At 44.3% G+C, this 14,252-nt stretch overlaps 1 protein-coding gene across 3 annotated transcripts in view; it reads right to left on the reverse strand.

Moving 5' to 3' along the window:
- Positions 1-329: 329 nt before the first annotated feature.
- LOC148022224 (Amidase family protein) overlaps positions 330-14,252 on the reverse strand; it is a 227,549-nt gene continuing 213,626 nt past the window's right edge. For 2 of the 3 annotated variants that reach the window (XM_087697866.1, XM_087697867.1), the window contains 3 exons: positions 2,544-2,768; positions 786-1,022; positions 330-693 (listed from right to left, as the gene is read on the reverse strand). In XM_087697866.1, coding sequence (XP_087553992.1) covers positions 562-693; positions 786-1,022; positions 2,544-2,768 — 594 coding nt within the window. In that variant the 3' untranslated portion in view covers positions 330-561. The remainder of the gene's footprint in view (positions 694-785; positions 1,023-2,543; positions 2,769-14,252) is intronic. The other variant, XM_087697868.1, reaches the window with a different exon arrangement.

A 14,252-nucleotide genomic window follows, 5' to 3' on the forward strand; every position in this document is an offset into this window, starting at 1 on the left:
CAAGCTTGGCATATTTAATGTCTAAATGAGTTTTGGCTGTCATTGTAGATGTGCCCTTCTAAGCCACATATCTTGAGCTTTAAAGTCAACAACTCCTTGTTGCCATTGTATGATAACACATCCTCTTAGATGTACAGCTTGCTTAAAGTATTGTAAAGTTGGATAAGCTATGCAAGAAGAACATACCTCCAGCTTTTAAGAAAATGTGTATCTATTACTGTTATTACATTGTATGTCCGCTATTTATATAATTTTGTACAAAAGTCATTGAGGTGCTTTGATGAATTTCTTTATCCTCACACCCATTCTAGCTCTTAGTCATCTGTATATTCATGGTAAAAATACTTGCTAATTGTAATTATGATAAACTTTTCTAACACCTTAAATGTTGGGCAGATACACACTTCTTAAACAACCATTGAGAACTCAGTAATTTGCCAGCCACACGTCATGTGTTCAGATAATCTTAAGTGTTGGATAGTCTACAGAAGCACTTACTTGTACACAGCTGTATCAACTACCTGTAAACAGGTCAGCAAAGGTATCCATGCAAGTAATGCACTACACTTCTCCGTATACAGGAGGGCAGTAGGTACTGTTGATGTGGAAATCATGTTTCTGTAAATTATCAATGGGGGGGCGCTGCAGATGATGACTTGTTGCTTCTTGATATGCCATAGCCAATGCCAACACCTGAAAATATCAAATTACATAAAAAGTCAGTGTGAGATTTATCCAGCAGTGTATCTTTAAGGTTATAGCTGGAACTTCAAAACTGTGACCACCTCAGAATCATGGTACGGGGCACCATAGATGCCTGTGTTGACTGTGGTTCTGCGTGGAGTACCACCAGGAGGTGGATTGGCGATACTCTTCAAGCCAGTAGGTACGACCACTACCGGCATACCCACCAGGTTCCCAACACAAACTTTCTCCCAGTCTGTTGCATTTCCTATGAAGGCATCGATATCCTTCATGCTCTCCAAGACTTCATTAATCAATTTTCCCCTTGCCCGTTGTGCCTGGCCATCAGAAAATAAGAGTATCATTGGTATATGCAAGAGATGACTACTCACAAGACACATGGAAGAATCTTGTCTGCACTGGCTTAATCTAACTTCTCATTTTACTAAAGAGGACTGCTTTCTTCGAACCTGTAGTGGGCAGCCTCAAGCACGTACTTGGTGAATGCAGTAAAGAAAACCATACACTCTAATTTGTGTGATGGACTGATTGCTTACCCTCATGAATGTTCTCTCAACTTCTCTGCCATCTCAAGTTCCGGCTACTCTATCCAGTGTTTCCAATGAAGTAGGCGCACCAAATTTCTTCCCAAGGGAAACTCCAGTTCAACAGAGGCAATGCCTAATTCAATTCAATTTCTCCAGGAACTTCACTCATAGCCAACTTTCACTTCTCTCGGTTTCATTTCTCTGAGCCTAGAACGCCTCACAACTTTCCCTTTGAGAGCTCTTGGAATGCTCAGCGGAATAATCCAAATCATTAGTCCTATTACTGGCTGCTCACATGGCTGTGCACAACAGGGGCATAATCCTGAATCTACCCACATTTAGCATATGCAGCATCCCATGGCACAGCCTCTCTGTTTCATGATAAAGCCAAGCTCTGCTTCTTAAGGTTGCAGATATTAATTTATGCCTATGCTGAACCTCAAGTGCAATGTACACCTTAAATTAACCCGCAATAAGGTATGCTTCTTTGCTTAGTTGAATAAAATGTGCAATGAATATGAGCTCAACAAAGCAGACTGTATGGCTGCTCCAATTTCTAACTTCGAAAGTTGATCTGCTATGAACTAGTAGTTGTGTCTTGGATCACCTCATTTGGTTTGGCATTCTAGGCTACCTGATTGACTATTTATTTGAGCTATTCAGAGTTTCTCCCTTGAGAATTGCCAGCAGGGCAGGACTCTACTTCCTTTTGTTAAGATTCTTTCTGTTGAGGGATTCATGTATTTTAACTTAAATCTTTGCTAAGGTGTTCCAAAAATACATATTCTTTGGGGGGGGGGGAAGGGTTATGATGAATTACTTCCAACAGGGGGGAATTGACATGCCTTGAAAATTTATATTGCCATCCCACAACATAAAACACAAAAGTCCGAAAGATTGTGTATTTTCATGTTCAGGCAACTCATTCAAAACGTGGTCTTTACCATTGCAACAAAACAAATCATACTTTAGGGTTATTATGAAGTCATTTGGTGCTGGCATATTGTACCACTACGAATGATTTCATTTTTTATTCCTGTTCCAGAGTGCACAGTCATATTCGCCCTTTGAGAGGTCACCTTTGGTGGTAATTGAGCACCATCGAGCATGCGGGTCTTCTTACCAGGGATGATCTGGCTGCTAGTGTGCTGCCATCTCTTCAGTCACTCTGTCTGATTCTTAGTAGCCATGTGACTTTTGTGCATTCTATACTTTGTATTTAATATAATATTCATTACCAAAAAAAAGGTCATCTGATGTGATTAGCTTGCTATGAACTAAAACTTTGTAAGATGTGATTTTGCCTCCAACCTGTATGAAATCTACAGCAGGAATGAGTCGAGCACGTCGAATCTCTACAGGCCATTGGTCTTGTGCTTCATAAATGTCATCTAGGCCTGCTCTTTGCCAGTGATCAAAATGGGAGAGCATCCCAACATCCATTGTATAGTTGATGATGGCTTGAGCAGATTGCACTGTATAGCTAAAATTGTAAGGAACCATTTTTACACCCTTGGAAGACAAAATTTTAACTACCTGCAGGATTCCCCAGAAAAATTATTAATGTAAAACGAAAATGGAAAGAAACATGTATGATTATGAGAATTGCTTCTCTGATAACATACCTTCAAAGTTAAATTATAATCTGCAACCGACAGACAATTTTTTTTTTTCACATTTATTTTTATATTACTGCCTATAGTTCTTGAATAATAGTTGTTTTGATTCATCTGTGCCTATGCTCTGGTAGGTACGAGAATACTGATACAGGTCTTTCTCACTGGTAGCTTTGTTTCTTCTGAATAAAAATTCTGGTTGTAACTGCTGTTGTAGAAATTGATGCTGATCCAACTGAGATGTTTAATAATGTGGAGTAGGCATAGATATCTACGTAGGGGTCAAGTAACAGATATTAATGCACTATATGCTGCCTGAAAATGCTAACAAACTATCTGTAAAGATTTAAATTGTTGGCTGCTTTGTCATAAGTTTGGTTAGAATGACTAATAACCATTGGCACCTGCCTCATGAAATGTGTTTCAGAGGGCTGCAGTAATAGCGTTGTGCATCCCAGTCAAATCATTTCAATTGTGCAAAGGTCTGATATTTGAAGCTTTTGCATGGGCCATAAGATCTGTGCAAACAGTTTAAAATACCATTCAGGCTTGAAATGCCGTTGAGTGTCCAAGGCACTTACATTTGCTTATTTTCATTGGCAAGTCTAATAGCTGAAATAATAAATCTGAAAGAACACATTACTTGCCCATATGAGTCTACAGACACTAACTTGTTTGAGTGTTCATCTCCATTTTTCCCATTTTGATTTGACAGACCTTTTTCGGGGAAGAAAAAACCCTCGAAGTATGTAAGCTCGAAAATGTACAAATGGAAGGATAGAGAACGTTGTAGTTTACTCAATGTGCAGGGATAGTCATGCTTCTAATTGCTTCAACTATGGAAGTCAAACATTCCCTCCAAGGTAAAGTATTTATGTGGAGGGCCTTGATAGGATCATAGGTGATATTCCTAAGGATAATATGTTGCTTTCACAGGCCCAGATTGACCCATAGAATAGTGGGGTTGAAGCAGTTTCTTTGCCAAAAAATCCCCTGCATTGGTACTACCTTGATTGAAATACCTTTGGTGTTGTCTTGAATGAAAATCCTTTCCTTTCCAATGAAAAGTGCAATTGTCGCCTTCTGGCTGTGTTTCATCAGATTTTATCCTTTTGCAGCAGTTATTTTGTGATCATCTTGTCTTACACTGCGTGTGAACTCTTGTTAGTGCAGTCTATACTGTGCTTTGGCTGTCTCCTCTCCCCTCCTCTTCTTTCCTTTATTTTCTCTTTCTATCCTCTTTGGATGGCTCCCCCTTGCTGTTCTACTGATGACAAACTTCACAGCCCTGATTACCTAACATAGAGTGCTGTTATGAAAGCATGGTTTATGTAGAAGTGGTTAGGTACGTTGTTTTTGGCACTTTTGAGCATCTTGAGCATCCCACTCGTCTTCTAGCTGATTTCAACGAGGACAACTATGAAGAAGCTGTGCTGACATGGGATAATGATAATGCCTGTGCTTATTTTGCTCGTCTTCGTTGCACCTCTAAAGAAGTCCTAGTGGTCACCTCCTGCAAAACCTCTTCTACGATATGGGTAAAGCTTCAAATGCTGTATGAGGCACCCTTGACTATGCGTGCACTTACCCATTATGGATAGCTCCAGTAGATGAAGTTTGAGCTGAAGGATACTATTCAGTCATTCTTGCTTTGTGTTACACAAGTATAGGTTTGGCTTTGACACATGCAGTCCACGTAGTCTAGTCAGCTCATGTGTGAGTTTGGGCTATGCTTGGTATTATTGAGATATTTAGGCATTTTTCAATGGTCACTATGATGACTATTTTGGCATTTTATGCTGGTCGACCAACATCAAATGCTGGCCGACCTGATGACATCTATGACATTTTTTTGGCCTATTTATTCAGGCTCCTCCTCCTCATTTTGTCATTCATCACTTGTAGATCCAATGTATGCCTTGTGGAGAGAGGGAGCCGGTGCCAATGCCCACGCAGCCAATGACTCACTCTTGTACATGAATGTGGTATATGGATTCCATTTCCCAAACACATCTCTGAGTTCTCCTTTGTAATGTTTTTGTGTTTTCCCTTTGCTTTCTCCTCTGTCTTTGTATTCAACAATTTATTTTAGCATTTTTTCACACTTCCATTGTTTGCTCCATCCACTTTAGACATATAGATGCAAATGCAAATCAAGCCAATGCTAGAAATGGAATGGCAACAGGCTGGAAACAAAGAACATAGCAGTCTTTGGGGCTGTAGCTAGTAAATGCAGCAATGTAACCACATGAAAAGGATGGCAGTTGATCACTGGTAGCAATGGGAGGCTGGGCGATAATTGTAGATCACGTATTAGCACACATTGGGGGTTGTATAGCTAGTGGAAGAGGGCTGATGGTGGAAATGTGCAAGACAAGGATGGATTGAATGGTCGGCAATGTATGTATTTATAGATGCACAAGGATCCTCCCAAATCAGGGTTTTGCTTATGGGACATAAATTTCAAAAACTCTCTAGAACCGCACACCATTTAATGAAACTTTTGGTAATTTACATATTTTGGGGCTGTTTCAAAGAGCTAATCAGTTTGTAATGCATTTTTAGTTGAACAATAGGAGCCCTGCCCAAATAGTAGATGTAGATCCCCTTTGAAGTAGATCATGTTAGCACTCATGTGTGTCTTGTGTTGTCATCTTCTGCTTGTGAGCTTCAATTTGAGTCAGATGGGGACATTAGGAGCTCTCACATTGCATTTGTCTATCATTTTATTTGTTTTAGACACTTTAGATAGAGGGTACATTAGTGCAGTTTTTTGGTTTATTTTTGGCTATTTTTTAGGGGTCTGACCACATTTAGAGTTTTCCCTCTTTCTTGCATATATATATTTTTTGCAAATAAAATGTGGTTGATTATATTACTCAAAAAAACTGATTACAATGGAGTGCTCATGCTCAACAGACTAGCTGGAGCTGATGAAAGTCACAAATACATCATGTATACAAGCCTCTCAAGGCGGTCTGGGGGGGATGGGGGCAAGAAGCCATGGAGGGGGGGTGTATTGCCACCTGGGGCTGCCTGCCTGCATCACGAAAAACACGTCCTGGTTGCCCCACATGCGTATGAAATGACATCAAAGCTCCTGACGAGCCCTGGACTCGCCCTGCACCTGATCCCATCGGCCGCGGAGGGAGTGGATGATGGAGGTCTAGAGCTTTGCTAAGGTTTCTTGTATTGAAAGTCTCTCTCCGCCGAAAACCTCATGACACCGGACTTCCAAATATGCCAACTGGTAAGACTCCCTATGATCTCCCATACCTAAGAGTGGTCTGCTGTGGGCTCCAACAATTGGCGGATAGGTAGAGCCTCTAAACTGACCACTGGGCATGACCCTACCTCGATAATGAATATCGTGTCCTACATTCCGGCCTCATACAGAAAGTGACAGCCCTGGTTGACTGCCTGCCAGCAGAAAGCTCCCCATGAGATACATCCGAGGCTGGGTGCTATACAACAAGGATGCGGCATGCTCCTCTCCACACGAGCTACGCCGCCTCACACGACCAGAGGCAATGCTTTGTGGTTTCCAGAGATTGCTGTGTGCATCGCTTACAACCTCTCTTCTTCTGCATTTGGGCAAGCCAACTTCCTACCACTAAGCCTCCATGTGCCACTAGCCATAAGAAATAGGATACCCTCCTCGGTCTCCAACTATCCCATAGGTGGTGCCAGAAGCTCCATCGGAAAGGCTCCGTGATGCTGTGCTCCGCCCAGTGCCTGCTACGTGACGGCGCCCAATCCATATCCTCTTGCATCAGTACGTGTCTGCCAATCCTCGCTGTGTACTCCAAGAACTGCAGTGGCTTCTTGGCGACCGTAGTGGCCGGCCATAGCCACTCTCTCGGATCCCACTTCAACTCGTCAAGTGGCTTGCTCTCCCAAATCCAGAGGTGCCACTCCTTGAGCTCCTCCTAAAGACAAAAGGATCCAGATGCCATATCTTCTCCTGAAGGCCAATCACCCTGATCCTCTTCCATGAAAGGACAGCTATCCCCTCATCCTGTTGTCTTCTGTCAAGAGCTAGATGCCCCCCCTCCTGTACGGTGAAGAAGGTCCCAAGTGGAGTGCCGCCCACTCTACCTACCACCTGTAGGGGGATGCGTGCTGATGAAAACCTAGCGGCCCATACCTCCCCGGGCTCTATTGGCTCTCGTATCGAGGGAGCAAGCCACTCTTGAGGTATTGCTGTATCTATTTCCCTTCTCCTCAACTCCACCCCTCTCTGGCAGCTTGATACTCGTTGTAGTACCTCCTCGTCTACCCTCCTGTACACCTCTCGCCATGTCTTGTTGGTACGAGCCGGGCTAGCCTCCCAACCAGCCCATTGGACGCCAATCTGTGCCCCTTTCCGATCCTTGACTTGGGGGTTCCAGATCACTCGCTAACGGTCTATCTTCTCCTGGCAGCTTGGGGGGCTCTGGATTAGGGCCTTACGAAGGCCTTACCACACGCGGAGCAAGCTACGTAGGAAAGGTGATCTGGGAGGGTCATCTGTGCTATCGTGAAGATCCACTCACGGACGGCCTCTACTCCCCGCCAAGAGTCCGTCTACAACCCTGAAGACCCTCTTGCAATAGGACCTTCCAGGTCTGTCCTCTCGGTGTGAGGCTGTGGACAACTAGCTTGCCCAAGAGGACCATATTTTGATACTACGGATCTATGATTCCAAGCTCTCCCTTTGACCGATGCCGTATGATAGTCGCCCACGCCACCTTGGCCCTGGAATCCCTGGAGCTGTTTGACCCGGACCAAAGGAAGTTCCGAACTAGGCGGAGAAGCTACACTACACATGCTGAGGAGAAGCACCAACATGAGGCCATGTACCAAGTTGTCGCTAGGAGAACCTGATTAACCACCAGGGCTCGGCCGACTAGTGAGAGACAAGGCGTGCTCCAATAGGTGAGCTTCCTCCGAATAGAATCGAGGATTGGAAGAAACTACTAGGCGGAAGTGATGTCAACTTCCACCTGGAACCCTAGGTACCGGACGGTCTGCCCTCTACTCACCCATCTAAATCCCGGGTGGACGCTCCACTCCGTGCTAGAGTCTGGGTCTATGAGGATACCAACTGACTTTCGCCAGTTGATTTTCACTCCCGCTGCAAAACAGAACATCTCTAGAGCCAGCCTCACTCTCTCTAGCATCAACTCATCGTCCTCAATGTAAAGTGCTGTGTCATTTGCATACTCTGAGTCTAACAACTCCGTCCCCTCTCTTAGTGGAAGTTGGAGGCTGCGTAATCTGCTCACACGTGACCTAAGGAAGTGGAACATCGCCTTTGCAAAGAGTAAGAATAGGTACGAGGCAAGGGGGCAACCCTGCCGAACCAATCTCTCCAGCCGGAAATCCTTCCCACGCCTATCACCTATGAGAACCCTGCTAGTGGCCGATCTGTAAAGTGCTGAGACCTCGCGAATCCAAGCCTAGGGGAGAAACCCAACCTCACCATGGTGCCCTCAAGGAAGTCCCAGTCCACCCTGTCATAGGATTTCTCGAAATCCAAGAGTAGTACGGCCAGCCTCTGTCCACCGTGCTGAGCCCACTTTGTCGCCTCAAAGAAGGTGAATACATTGTCTAGAATGCTCCTATCCTGGACAAAACCTATCTGTGTGTCATAGATGATGTTTGGAAGCACGGGGCATAGACGCCTACCTATCATCTTTGCCAGTGCCTTATAGGCCACTGACAATAAGGTGATTGGCTTCCATTGGGAAAGCTCCAATCGGTCTCTCCCTTTGGAAAGAAGATTGATAAGGCCTGTCGAAAGACTCCTTGGCATCTGTCGTGAAGTGAAAATCTCCTAAAAGGCCATCAGTAGGGGGTCCTTCACCCCTTCCCAGTAGGTAGTGAAAAAGGCCTTCGATAGGCCATCCTCTCCAGGGCATTTGTACCCGTCCAGTGTATGGAAAGCCTCCTCGAGTTCCTTCTCTGTGAAGGGGGCTAGGAGGGAGTGTCCCATCTCCTTTGAGACAAGGGACGAGATGTGATCCTACACCTGTTGTCTACATCGAAGTCCTCTAGTTGAGATTGTCTCCTGCTGGAAGAGGCGACTGTAGTAGTTGATGGCAATCTCCATCACCTCATCTGGGCTAGAACGAGTCCTCCCATACTCATCTCGAAGGTTGTGTATTTGCTCTCCTGAGGTGCAAGACTGGTGCACCCGGAAAAACTCTCTGCACATCGTGTCTCCCTTCCGTGCCCAGAAAGCCGCTGAGGTGCGGAAAGAGAACTCAGAGCGCCTGTCCTCTAGGCCAGCAATGGCTGCTCGCGCGTGCACCTCCTGTGCTTGGAGAGTGGGATCCCTTGGTGCCTCCTGTAATAATCTCTGTGTGGCTGCAAGGTCTCTCCGAAGTGCTCTCTCCTCCTCCCAGCTCTGCTGCCTAGCTTGTATGGCTGCCTCTTGGCAGATTCTGCTCAACTCGGTGGTTAGGACCTCTGCAACCTCCTCTGCAATCGGTCCCTCTTGCCCCACTCCCTGGTCCAAATCTGCTCTATCTGTCTCGTCACCTCCTCCCTCCTATAGATCGAGTCCGGGATCCGACAGGATCGTGTGCCCAAGGCAGATGTTGGGGGATCTAGTGTCACGAGACCCGGGCAGTGATCAGACAACGTGGTGCCTGCCAACTGCCTAATCTGGCCTCCACGAGAGCCCCCCCACTCTCCCACATAGAACCTGTTCAACCACTCCAACAGGGCTCCACCTAGTCGCTTGTATTCCCGGGAGAAGTCCAGCGACCTCTCCTTCCTGTGGAAGGTAGGGTCTCTCAAGGCATAGCGTGCTCCTACTGCCAATAGAAAGACCTTCCATGCCCCCTGCTCCTCCCTGGCCATACCCTGGTAGTTTCTGCCTGTGTCCTGTTGGTATTTCAGAGCCTCTAGGTTGTTGAAGTCTCCTCCAACGATCCAGGAATCCACCTCTAGGAGTCCCTCCGCGATCTCCACCCAGAACATGCTGCGTGCTCTAATCTCCATAGGGGCATAGACATTGAGGACTCCAAGGCACGAGTCGCCAATATCCAATCTGATCCATAGAACCCTCCCTACCCACTATCGTCTCGTGGTCTCGTACATAGGCGGTGAGACTCGAGCCAATAGAGGTGCACACGCCTCCACTCCTACCGTGGGCACCTATGGCGTGCTCCTAGTAGGTGTGCGAGCTGCCCGGGAGCACCTTCCCTACCTGTTGGGCCTGGGTGGGAGTGAGCTTGTACTCTTGTAGAAGTAAGATGTTGATCCGTCTAGCAAGGGCAGATTGTAGCTCCCGCCGAATAATCAACTTTCTGGAACCACGTGCCCCACTGTAGTGGAGACTGTTCACATTCCAGGATGCAAGATGTAGGCTCATGGGGAAACCTGCGACTGACCGAATAGGCATCTGTTTGGTGTGGAAGCTGCTGATGAGGAGGAAGAACTATGGGGCATGCAAGTACGCTTTACCGAAGGTCTGGATGACGAACTCCAGTCCCTCATGGTGGCCCTCAGCCGGACCATAGGGGTGATAGATGCTCCAGGTAGTACTATCACTGTATCTATTAGCCATGCTGAGAGGCGTGACTCTGTACACTGGTAGAAGCAGACCACCTGTTTTCTATGCTAGCCAGTCATTATTCAGACCAAACAGACATATTATAGACCTAGGGGGGCCTATTTAGACCTAGATGGCAGCTTCTTGGCTAGACAAGCAGACAATTTTGTTGTGTTTCACATTAGATAGGTTCTTTTGACCTGGATGACATCAAGTTTTGTCAGGGCATGTGTTTACAGGTTGAAGACATGTTTTCCTCTACATTCACTACTCCCTTTCTCTACCTAATATTGTGTGTTCCCTACGGTGTCAGATACTCCCCCGTCTAACTTGCCTCAGTTAGTCTTCTTTTGTACCAAGGCTCGACGGACCCTGATTATCCCGAAGACATCTCTTATTGGTCATTTTCATTCCAATGGTAGCATCTTCTTTGTTTTCTTGCAAGATCTATCTCGCTTGCACCTAATGTCTCATGTGCATTTGTCTTTACGGTAGATCACATAGCATACTCTGAGACGAACAGTTGGCAAAGGGCTCTAAAGCATTGATAGTGACATGAGACCATGAAAAAGAGCTTGAGAGTGTCTGAAAAAGGCTATGTAGTTCCACTCTTTGCTCTTGGACAAAGGTGAAGGTATTTCCTCCAGCACTTCTCCTCAGGGTGCGAGGTCTTCCCATAATGAGAACATGTAGGATATCCTCGATGCTTCCCAACAAAATTTGTACCAAAGTCAGAAGATGACTCAAACTTCTTCCTCTTCCCTTTCTTCTACTTGGTTAGTCCTATACCTAAAGATAAAGCCACATAGGCATGGCCATGTGCATAGGGTTTGCAAGAACCTGGCTCATTGTGACACACATCATGCTCAAGCACCAATGGGACTAGCTCCTCCCAAGTGAGAGTCTCCCTGCTACAAGATGTGAGAAATGTTTGGATCCAGAAGAGAGATGCCAATCTCCTCCAAATCTCTATGGCGATGCAGAGATATCTAACATACACGAGCATAGAATCTATACAACTCAAAAGGAGAGAAGAGCAAGCTCTGGCATTTAACCAATCCCATAAAGCTGCCGAATTTGTGGTCACACCATCATGAGGCTCTGTTCAGTTGAGGCTTAGTTGAGCTCAGCTCTGCTATAATAAAGCTAAATTCCACAACAAGCTTTTAAATTGAGAATACAAGAAATAGACATAAAATGTCAAGTAGCCATAGCCAAGGTGGTTTGGCAAGAAATGATATTACCAATGTTGGCTGAGAATCAAATGATGAGAGGCTGCAGCAAGGTATGCATCCCAAGCTATGGTGGCCAAGAGTATTCACCCTCTTAGATGGTGGGAGGTTGAAACCTCAAACAAGTAATGTTTGTAAAATGGCAAAAGATGCTACACATGTTACATCTCCAACTTTTATACTTAACCTTAGCCTACTCTAGACTAAGGTGACTTATGCTTTATTACAAGCCATCCCAGCCTAAAAGAGCTTTGTTCTCAAAGCTGAAATTACATTGAATACAAGGATGGAAACATGTAAGAAGGTAGAGTAGAAGCTGCATAATCCATGATAAACTCCAAAAGTGGATCTTCAATAATGGTCTTCATAAGATAAGAGTAATTGTCATGAAACAGAGAGCAGGGCTGAATAGGGTAGCTGAAGTAAAAATGCCCATAACTTCTGGCTGAAGTGTCCAAATTCAGTGTTTGAGGTGTAGATACGAAATATGTAATCCAAGGCATCAACCTATACCCTCAAACCCATATTTTGATTGCGTCAGGGCAATTTAATTCGTCACAGAATTTCTATACAGCAAGCTGTCTCCTCACCCAAATAAAATGATAAACCATCATCAAAGCTTTCATAAGTGAGGCATTCTGCATAAAATTTATTATCACCTCTAGGATTAAAAGGACATGATAAATCCTGTCCATAATCCATAGATGCATTCATGTAAATCCCTGGATCATATGGGAATGAAAAATCACTAGCATTATCGTCAACATCTCTATAATCCAAGGTATCATTCCCATAATCATGAAGAAAGCTTGCTAAATCATTATCATAATCAATAGGCTGCTGAAAGTCATCATCTACATGAGGTATGAGCTGCTGAAAATCATCATGTAATGATTTCATATCCTCAATGCTTGTTTGGTCAATTGAATCTTCTTCAGCCCTTTCATCTTCAGTATTAGATTCATTGTCATATGCATCATCTTGGTTGACTACATAGTCCTCCTGATCCGCACTGACATTTACATGCTCTTGTTCTTCATTTACAGCTGCATCTCTTGGTTCTTCATCTTGGTCGGTAAAAACATTCTCTTCTTCTTGTTCTTCTATACATGATTGCTCATCAACTACATGTGTTACATCTATGGCATTTAGAGCAATTTGCCCTTGCTGCCCAGTCACATCTTCAGCCTGATTTTTAGCATAGGCATCATCTTCTTGCTGCCCATGACTGTTATGCCCTTGCCCAACATATACATCTTCCATTGGGTCTTCCAAGACAAGGGCTGTAGCAAAATGTTTATTCCTGCAATAACCCTCATGATGAGGTAACCAATGCTCATTACACTTGTAGCATATCAGCTACCTTTGCATTTCCATCAGTGTTGTTGATGAGGAATAAGATTTCACGTTAATATGCTTTGCCTTGCATACATTGTCATGCCCAAGAGTGTTATTCTCCTTGATTTATAACATAGGCCCTTGGAAGTTATGCTGTCCAAGATACGACTTGACAAGTAGATGCCATGTACACCACTGAAAGAAAATTGACGAACATTTTCCCCATCTATCAAATGATAACCATAACCATGAGCTTGCTGTCTATGGTTTACTGCATAAGGCTGAATTTCTGTAGGAGCATTTGATTGCAGTTGCTCATAACCAAAATCATGATCATATACATGTTGCTGCCCATTCATGTATGACTGTCCATTTGAATGCATATCAAAAGAGTTGAAACCTTTCTCAATTCCTTGTGGCCTTCCCACTTGATTCCCATTCATGTATGACTGTCCAAAATTACTGCAAGGGTGTTCTCGCTTTTGAAGCTGATCATAAACATAATGATCAACATGTTGTTGCTGTCCAAAAATATTATGACTTTCACTTGCATGCTGCAATTCAATGGAGTTCTCATCACTGTCGTATGCATGTTGTTGGTCATACCAATGCTCATTGTACTCATGATACCTTGCATATTCTTCATAATCTTCAGTGCAGTCCAGACAATGGTATCGATCACCTGGCATCTGCTGTTGAATTTGCATTTGTTCAAATTGTTCATATTGCTGTTGATATTGTTCATGCCATTGATAATACTCTTGATACTGCTGTTGATACCACTGATCAGCTGTAGGAACACTTTGTTGTTGTACAGCAAAATGAGGTACCATTTGCTGCTTCTGCTGCTGTACACTAAGCATTGCAACCTATTGCTGTTGTGCTGAACCTTGATGAAAATATTGTAAAGATTGTTGTGAATAAGCAAGAGGCTGTTGTATATATGGCTGTGCCTGCTTACTAAACAACTTGTCTGAAGCTTAAGTAACCTTGCTTAGAGCTTCATTAAGCTTTTCAGACTAATTTGCTGCAGTAAAGAAATATGTACATTCAAAACCAACATCAAATCTGAATATGAGACTTTTGAAGAAGGCATTCAGTTGCACACCAAAAGCATGTCATGTCTGACATAGTGATAGTTCAAGCTGATGCTCTTGATCTAGCACACCATGACAATTCATGGGATTGTTATCAAAAATCCACGTGAAGTTGCCTGACTATACAGTCTCAGAGGCCAAATTATTTTCATACAATCCAGTAGCGCACTTGCATGCTATTGCGGCATGAGCTC

Source organism: Lygodium microphyllum, chromosome 17 (assembly GCF_053477565.2).
Source record: "Lygodium microphyllum isolate KBCC chromosome 17, Lygodium_microphyllum_v1.1.10, whole genome shotgun sequence".
Taxonomy (NCBI): Eukaryota; Viridiplantae; Streptophyta; class Polypodiopsida; order Schizaeales; family Lygodiaceae; genus Lygodium; species Lygodium microphyllum.